General features: G+C 37.0%; 1 protein-coding gene across 1 annotated transcript in view; it reads left to right on the top strand.

The window, feature by feature from the left end:
* The window catches only part of LAMA2 (laminin subunit alpha 2), an 831335-nt gene that overhangs the window by 620534 nt on the left and 200811 nt on the right, over positions 1–9990 (top strand). Inside the window, exon 31 of the mRNA XM_069077437.1 lies at positions 7556–7642. Coding sequence (XP_068933538.1) covers positions 7556–7642 — 87 coding nt within the window. The remainder of the gene's footprint in view (positions 1–7555; positions 7643–9990) is intronic.

The following is a 9990-nucleotide window of genomic DNA, read 5'->3' as shown; positions in this document are numbered from 1 at the left end:
AAGAAACATAATTTACCCATGTGCTAGAACTTTTCCATTATAATGTGAAGTAATCTCCTAAAGATCCATCCTACTCTTGCACGATTATACCCCTTTCCATTGTTTCTGCTTATGTTCAATACTGACATTTGTCAATAGTTGATGCGCAGAATAATTGAAAACTAGTACCATTTTATATCCCATATCAGGAAAATCACTCAAAGAATGATAAAACTGATGTTCAGTGGACAAAGGTTATCACCAAGGAAATCTGTCCTCTGCTCTCATAAACAGGGAAGCCAGAGCAGTTTCATTGATTGTTTCATCTGTCCTAATTTAGTACTTATTTACAGAGTAGAATTTAGTACGTTTTATTTATTTAGTACTTATTTATAGAGTGAAATCAATTCCCACATGTTTTTACTCATCTTTCCACTGAGAGTCTCTCTCCTTATTGATGAGGTAAATAGCATTCAAATCTCCAGGGCCCTGGACTAGAATTCAAATCCTGCCTCACATATTACCTAGCTGTGTGACCCAAGGCATATGATGTAAAATAATATCTCTCAATCTCAATGTCCTCGCCCATAAAATGGGGATGATGATATCACATCTACTCCATATGAGATTCGAATGAGATAAAATATGTAAAATGCTTTGCATTAAGGTACTCTATGAATGATACTTAAGGTAGTGAATGAATGTTAGCTATTATTACTAGATGGGCATCTTGGTATGGTGAAGAGAGAACTGACCCTGGAGTCAAAACAAATTGGATTTAGGTCCTGACTCTGACACATACTAACTGTATGACCCCGGAAAAGTCACTTCATCTCTTAATTCCCTAGACACATTCCCAAGTCTATAAATGACAGAAGAGATATTTCTCTGAATTAGTAAAGGGATTTTCCTCACTAGAAGTTCCCTGTACTACCCCTGCAGAAAAATTATAAAATGATAGGTCTAGTTCCTATCCCCAATACTATCATTATTGCTATTAAGAGATAGACTTTCTGGCATGGGTGATATTTCTATCAAGAGTTCATATGGATCCACACAAACTGAAGTCTATACTGCCATGAGGTAGCCCCACCTCCACAATAGACAGGTAGTGGTTCCTTGACCTCTAGAATGCTTCTTCATCCCCAAGTTCACCATTTTGACTGTACTTTCACTGCACTGTGAATTGGAAAGAGCACTGAATTTAAGGCTATAGGACCTCCTAATCTTAGCACCACCCTCTACCACGTATTGGCTCTGATACCTTGGGCAAGTCACTTGATCTTTCTGGGTCTCAGTTTCCATTTGTAAAGTTAGAGGGTTGGACTAGATGACCTCTAATATCTTAACTCTAAATCTACCTCATGACCTACTAAAGCATTATAATGCTGCATAGTAGACACAAGAGACAGGGTGCAACCTGCCAGAATGATCTCAGTCCCCTTCTTTATATCCCTGGAACCTCAGGAACAGTTCATCGTGGTGGTTGATTCAGCCAGCATCTCCATGTTTGCCACCATTTCTAGAGGCCACACTAATCTGTGACCTTGTTCTGTGAATAATTCTCCTGAAAGCTGATTAATTCAGTAAGGCCTAAAACTGCATTTCAGGCATGGAGGAACTATTTTGATGGGGTAAAGTACTTCACTTTTGTTCACTCCATCCATAAGAAACTTCCAACTGCCTGGCAGTTCAATTAACACTAGATCCCCTGGGGATTATTTTTTTTCAGAAGTTTCAATGTCACCATCACCTACATTACCAGCCATCAAAATGGGTGGTGTAGATGCACTGTCATGAAAGCCTGAATTTATATACCTGATAGATAAGTCATGGCACGTGACCCTCTTCCACAAGATAAATCTTACAGCCATTAGAACTCAACAAGAATTATTAGAATTAATCTCCTGGCAGGAGGCAGGAGGTGTTCATACTCAGGATTAGTTCACTGTCTTCCAAGCAAGCTAGACAACCATGCCTGTTAGAGGGTCAGATAGGGTCCTGCATTGTTTTGTTGTTCAGTTGTTCTTCAGTTTTGTCTGTCACTTTGTTGACCCCATTTAGGGTTTTCTTGACAGAGATACTACAGTGGTTTGACATTTTCTTCTCCAGCTCATTTTGCAGATGAGGAAACTGAGGCAAACTGGATTAAGTGACTTGCCCAGGGTCCCACCACTAATGAATATCTGAAACTAGATTTGAATTTGAATTAGATGCGTCTTTCTGGCTCCAAGTCCAATATTCTATCCACTGTGCCACCTAGCTGCTTTGAACTGTTACTAACCAAAAACAACAACAAATCGTACCTGTGTGAACCCAACAAGTCAGGTAGGAAGCACAACATAGATTGAAGACTAACAACAAAGGATCAGTAATTCACAGGAGATAAGATCCATGGAGAAAGCCAGCAATAAAACGCATGGTCTCAGATGTCTTGTATAAATGACTAATAAGCCAGATGTCTACAAGGATGTTAATTCATCCTTGTAGGTATCATTGAGACACCTAGTAGGGTGAGAGGCATGACCGAACTATGACTACAGAAAGACACATATAATTCAAATAAAACACAGTATTTTTTAGAGAGCAATACAATTGTGTTATAAATTAAGAAAACATTTGCACATAAGGAAATGCTGCCATTGGGATCCCTGTTCAGATATTAGGTTGGATTAGGTGACCCCTGAAAGTCCTTTCCAATTATGAGATTTGTTCTGTGATTCCTACTGGTAAATATTGATGGGCAGTATTCTACTCCTGCCACAACTGAGCCAATCTTTCAGATTGTCACTTGTGAAAGTAATGCATGTCTTAGTATGTACAAGGACCCAGTGGGGCAGTGGATGGCATTGCTGCAACGTTTGCCAAGTCGTCATGATCCTAGAGTGGCAATAGTGTTACATTTCATAACAGACCTGCCCCCATCCCTAGAGTATTGTGCCATCTTAGTGATAACAGACATCCTGACCAAGACAACTCACATCTTCTCCTGTGTGGGACCTCTTGCCACAGGCAAAGCCATCCTCCTACTCTTACAGAAAACTGTCTCTCTGTGTAACTCTCCCGCCAACAGCGGTACCCATTTTATTTCACACTTCTGGACTGGACTATTCACAGCCTCTCCAGCCAATATTCATCTTTCCATTGAATACTGTTGTTTTGCTAATGAGCAAACAATGCACAAACCAAACCCTAGAAAAGTATCTCTAAATGCTATACCTCCTACCATTATGATGATTGGGCCATTCTACTTATGTTATACCTCACAGTGTTTGTCTACTCCAACATGTTCTTCAGTGAGAATTATTATTTACACCTCTAGTTTTTCCCCTCTATTCTAAGCATCATGACCCTTGGCAACCTGTAAGTCTCAGAAGCCATCCATGCTGAATTGCAACAGGGGGCCAGGAATATGTTAGAATTGAAAGCTCATTACTTTAGAAAATGGCAAACATAAAAAATAGAGCTTGACTCATTATTTCGTTCATTGCTTAGACTTAAAGCAATGGAGAAAATGTAAATAATGGAGATTAACTTTAAAAGTGTACATTGCTTTCTTTTTTCAAAGGGCTGGTTGTTAAACATTTACCAAATACTCCTGACACCCTATAAACAGTCAAATTAGTATATTAATTGGGAATTGACTACAACTGAATTCCCAGGAAGCCATTAAGTATCGAAAACCATATTTTCCACCTGCCTAAAACTTGAAGAAAGCATGGTAGATCCCTGACCAGTCATTCATATAGTCAGTCCTGTAGCCAACAGCTGGTACTACCCTCTTCACTCCAAACGCAACCTACTTTATATTGTAGCAAAGAACATCCTTTACTAAAAGAATCTTCACTTAACCCTGAACTCTACCTTCCTCATCCATCACTGCTTATGATGATGAATGGGCAAGAAGAATAGAGTTAGTCAGCAAACATGTATTGTTACATGCTGGGCACTGTGTTAAGTGCTGAAGAATACAAAGGAAGGCAAAAACAGTCCCTGCACTTTAGAAAAATATATTCTATTGGGAGGATGCAATTTTATAAATAATCTTATACACACAAACTACATACCCAGCATATACAAACAAATCTGAAAAGGGAAAGCATTAGTAACTGGCAGCTTTAGAGCAGGTAGGTGGCTAATGGATAGAGTGCCAAGCCTGGAGTCAGGAAGACTCATCTTTTGCCAAGGCCCATTGAACCAGACAAATGGTCAGCTCCCTTTTACAGCTTTAGTTTGCTTCTTGGTCTTGCACAGACCTCAAATCTCAGCCTTGGTAACCAGTTTTCCCATGTTTATTGATCATTTGAATTTTGTGCTCCATAGACACCCTTTTTAAAAATTTATTCTTGCCATTCTTCCAACTCAAACCTGACTCTTCCCCCTAAAGTAAAGAATTACCCTTTTCCCATACACCAGTGCCTAATCACATCAGTCCTGCCTGAGATTAAGGATATAACAATAGGGGTATTTTTCCTTTGATTGTTTTTATTTATTTTTATATTCTGGGTTTGAAAAATGTTGACCTCACACACAAGAGATTATTTTCATGTCTATTCTCATAACCCTTACTTATAAGAAAAATAGAACCAGACACCATATGATACAAAATTCCAGAAGAATTACAGAACTCTATACATTTATATATTTAAGGAGAAGGTGCTCTTTTATTAAGGGCTTTGAGAAAGCATTTTACTCAAAGGAGACAAAACCTAATTATGCTTGCCTTTCAAAAGTTTATTCTAAAAAGCTTAAGTTGTGAGGCTTTTTTTAATTAATGATCACTCAGCATTGAGCTTGAAACAGATAAGCTGAAAAGCTGGATGGAATGAGTTGCTTATGAGTTTGTGGATCTATTTTTACAGAGTTGAAAAAATGTGTGGAATAATGAATTTGTGAGTAATAGATCAATTTGTTTACATTTTTGGCAAAGGTGTAATTTTATTACTTATTTAAGCACTATTGATTTAGTGCATTATAAGTGAATTAAAGTAAGAAGCTGACTGCAGTATACCAATGGGGAGTTCTGGTGCTTTTTCAGCAGTAACAAGTTTAGCACAAACTGCATAAATAGAATGAAATTGGGAGCATTGCACCATTTTGCTTCCTAACTGTATGGGTTGTTTTCCTATATGCCAAAGATCCCAGTTGACTATATTGTTGCTTTCTTGGAATTCTGCAGTTACTTTCCTTGCAAAGTAGTTTCTACAAGGTAGGCAGACAGACAGGCCAAAGAAACCTCCTTCCAGGTCTTCACCCATTAAAGCAAAAGCCAAAGAAGCTAACTTCTTTACCTGGTCCCTTTACATACCACAGTGCACACATTTATCCTGTTGGGGAGGAGCTGGAAGCAAAAGATACCCAGAAACGTAACTCCTTCATCGTCTCTCCCTCCTGACTTCCCTGGATTCCCTCAAGTCCCAGCTAAAATTCCAACTTTCACAAGAAGTTTGCCCTCTTAATACTAGCAGTGCCTTTTCTCTGAGATTATAGTTAGAATATCCTGAACATATTTTGTTTTCATGTTTTCTCTACCAATAAAGCCCTTGAGGGCAAGCACTCTTACTTTTCTTTGTATGCCTAGCACTTACTATAATTCCTGGAATATAGAAGGCACTTAATAAATGTTCATTGACTGAATGACAATTTATTTTCATATCTATTCTCATAACCCTTACTTATAAGAAAAATAGAACCAGACACCATATGATACATAATTCCAGAAGAATTACAGAACTCTATACATCAAATATTTAAGGAGAGGGTGCTCTTTTATTAAGGGCTTTGAGAAAGCATTTAACTCAAAGGAGACAAAACCTAATTATGCTTCCCTTTCAAAAGTTTATTCTAAAAAGCTTAAGTTGCGAGGCTTTTTTTTAATTAATGATCACTCAGAATTGAGCTTGAAACAGATAAGCTGAAAAGCTGGATGGAATGAGTTGCTTATGAATTTGTGGATCAACTAATATAGTTTAGTTTTCCAAGTGAAATAATAATCAAAAAAAATCTTGGAACAAATCTGACTCAGTTCATCTGTAGTGATTTAAGCATACTTTTACAAGCTGCAAAGTGGAATGTGTTTGAAAATATCATCTTCACAAAAAAAAGAAAATATCATCTTCACAAGTTCAGAATGGAGGAAACATGGCTAGGCAAGAATAAGAGAGATCTAGGTTTATTGGTGTACTGTAAGCTTAATATGGTCAACCATGTCCCATGGCAGCCAAAAAGGCTTCATGTAAATTTAGGTTGCAGTAAGACAAGTCTAGCATCCAAAAAACCAATAAAGAAGCACGTATGTAGGAATGGCTACATGGCAAGCACTGTGCTAGATGCAGGAGATACAAAAACAAAAAACTAAACGGTCACGAATAGGAGAGGCTATATAATCCTTCTCCCTTATGCATTGGTCAAACCTCATCTGAAATACTGTGTTTAGTTCTGGGTGACACATTTTTGTAAGGTCGGTGTTAGACTCAAATACCTGGTGAAGATCATAGAATTTTGATGGCCTCCACTGAAAGCCAGGTAAGTATCAACTGAAGGAAATGGTCATATTTCACCTGGAGAAGAGTTGGTTGAAATGAAGGGATATGACAAAATAACGATCTTCAAAAGTAAAAAGGGATGTCACCTGGGGATTCTACTTGTTCTACTTGACTCCAGAGTGAAAAGAACTAGTGGCAATGGGTGAAAGTTGCAGAAGAATAAATTTAAGCTACCAAAATGCAAAAAAGCTTCCCAGAAATGAGCAGTCAAACATAGAATGGACCATCCTGAGAACTAATCTGCTCCTTGCTAGAGGATTGTAGGCAGGAGCTAGATGGCCACTCATCAAATGGGCTGGCAAGGGGGTACCTATTTAGGGATGGATTGAACTAGATAAATTCTTTCTTACTCTCAGATTTTGCAGCAATAAAAGAAGGGGGAAAGATGAAAAGTCATCCTTAACAAGTCATATTAACATCTTTGTGGACTTTTTTTTTCCTTTCCTTACAACATGACAGAAGTGTAAAGAAAAAAAAAGCTTAAAGTTTAGTGGTAAGTTTGAAAAAACAGTATTCTTTTATGTAAAACGAGACTTTTATGCCACCAGGCCTATGTTAAAACTGCAGTGGCAGCAGAGATTAGTTCTTCAGAAAAGTTTATTCCTTTTCTCTTTCTTACCTAAAGCATATTCAACAAGATAGGCTCTACCAAACAAATGTTAGGGGTTTTTTTTTAAATTCAATATGGTTTTTGGTGGATGGATGAGAACAGGTTACTACAGCTTTGGGAAATTTCATATATTCATGGTCATCACATTCACATCATAGATTGCAAAATAATACATTTTTTCATCAGAGACCATCTTTAAGTGGCAGCATTGAGCTGTGAATGTACAATGACAATGGGAAACCATCTGTTGCTTTCTACAATGGTCAGATATCTTTTTGTACATTTCTAGGATAAACTCAAAAGAGTTCCCACTGATGGAACTTACCTTGAATGTGAGATACACTTGACTTGCTAAAGTTGATGTGACAAGATCCACTTACAAACCTTTGTTTTTTCTCTCTCACACCCTGAATTTCTTCAGTTTTAGCCCTTCTTGCATCTCAGAAGGATTTGATGACTATCGATGTACAGCTTGCCCACGTGGATATGAAGGCCAGTACTGTGAAAGGTAATAACAGATTGAGGGATTAGGAGGTGGAGCTGATTTGATAAAGGATCAGAATAGAAACATGAGTCCCTTTCATGTTCATCAGTGACAAACTGTCGTTGATCAATACATAATATGCTAACAAACACATTAACATTCAGTGCTACGGGAAAATACAAATCATATTCATGCATTCAGCAAATATTTATTAAGCAAATTATGATATACAGAACAATGTGCTATGTTCTAGAAAGAAGACAGAAAGTTTGTTTTAATCAGTGACTTAAATAATATGGTATCAAATATATCCATGCTCATCTCTATAGGAAAATACAAATCATATTAATGTATTTGGTAAACATTTCTTAAACACTTATATAGAGAGCAATGTGCTAGGTGCTGAAAAGGAGACAAACTTTAGATAAGACAATGTCCCTTTCTTCATGGAGCTTCCAAACTAGCAAATATTTGTACCTTTTCAAAGAATCTCAGATATTTCACAAATATTGCCTAATTCCTAAGGTGGTTATCTTTAAGAGGGCTAAGGTCCATTTTACAACTTTGGACACTGAGAGGCATAAAAATCTAGTCTTTTCATAGGATCATAAAATCCTAGATTTAATTCTACAGGAGATCTAGGAGGCCCTCTATACCATCTCCCTCATTCTACAGATAGAGAATCTGAGCCCGAGAAGCTTCGTGACTTACCCAAGAGCACACAAGTAGCAGGTATCAGAGGCAGGATTTGAACCCAAGTGCTCTGCCTCCAGAACCAATGCCCTTTGGAGTGTATAACATTGCTTCTTGGTAGGTCTATGGAAGTAAGTCATCACTGAAGACAGTAAGAGAATGTTGAATTTCAGAATTCCACAATGTAAAATAGCCTATCTTTTGTCTAACTCAAAATGTAGACATTATTGGTCAATATTTTGACAAGTACAATATCTCACCTAAAAAATGTTTAGATGATGTAGAAGGCAGAAGATCTAATTATTTTGTGTTTCTTCTGACAATATTTTTTGAGATTCCTTTCCTCTCATCATCATACTTTCCTTTGAGAGTGGGGCTTTGCAGGCATAAATATAGACAGTTTCCTAATTTTTTTAAAACAGATCTGTGATTTCATTGGTATTGGAAACTTCTAGTGAAGAATTCTTTATACCAATGCAAATCAGAAACTGTTCTTCAACTTAAAATCTTGGAGAATTGTCTGGGTCACGGAGAGGTTAAGTGAACAGGCAAGTTTTGCATCAGTTATGTATGAAAGTCTTTATGACTCTCAGGGCAAGTCACAATTTTCCTTCACCCCACTGCCTCTCAACTATCCTACCAAGTGATCAGTTCAAATGGACATTGAAAAATTCAAAATATTTACTGCACCCATAAGCTCTCACTAGTGTTTCCCATGCCCACTAATTTCTGTGAGGACATTGTACTGGACAGCCAAATTTAGCAATTACCTATCTCAGAAGCTCTTTGGATTAACTAATCGTAGTCATATTTATCATGAAAATAAATCATCTTTAATATTTGGACTTTAAGGGTGCTAAATGTTTATACTTCAACGAAAATAAATATGTGTAAATATTAACAATAGTCTATATTTACTATGTATGTACTATATATGCAAGAATATATAGTGAAATCTATTTCTATCCTAACAGAAATTAATTCTGATATGAATAATCCAAAATAGTAAATACTATTCCACATTCACTCATGTTTGTTTTTGCAATGCATTGCATAATGCATGCCTGAATCCAATTTACTTTCTTGGAGATATTTTCTTATACCAATATTAATATTAGGATTATGCCCTTAGCATGCTTCAGTCACGTAGTGGAAGAAAATGGACTTGGGTTAGACCAGCCATTCTGGAAAAAGCCAGCCTAGGATTCAAAACTGTCTGTAGATAAGCCACATATTAAGAGCTGCCCAGATTTGCTTTTCCATTTTATGTACATTCTATAAATGGATGTAATAATTGTTATAATTCAAATGTAAATTATTTAAATTGCTTTTTTTTTTCAAAAATTAAGGTGTTTTGACATTCATTATCTCTTTGAAATAAAGATGTATAATGTAATTCCCCAGGGAAAAAAAGCTATTCTTACTCAAAGTAAATTGTGAAGTCTAGGTAGAATATTTACTGTGGAGACCCAAAACACCCTCTTTCCTCCTTTCCTTATTACATCTTCCATGAATTTCTCAGACCTCTCCCCAAGCCTTACAGTCATTTGGGACTTACAGGCTTCAGAATCTTTACCAAAAAAAAATTACCTAAGGGATGGCTAGGTAGTGCAGTAAATAGAGTACCCGCCCTGGAGTCAGGAGGACCTGAGTTCAAATCAGGCCTCAGACACTTAACA

Source organism: Petaurus breviceps, unplaced genomic scaffold (genome assembly GCF_028583685.1).
Source record: "Petaurus breviceps papuanus isolate PSGF00001 unplaced genomic scaffold, PetGlider_PUasm1.0 90977, whole genome shotgun sequence".
Taxonomy (NCBI): domain Eukaryota; kingdom Metazoa; phylum Chordata; class Mammalia; order Diprotodontia; family Petauridae; genus Petaurus; species Petaurus breviceps.
This window is presented reverse-complemented; position numbering and strand designations above follow the sequence as displayed.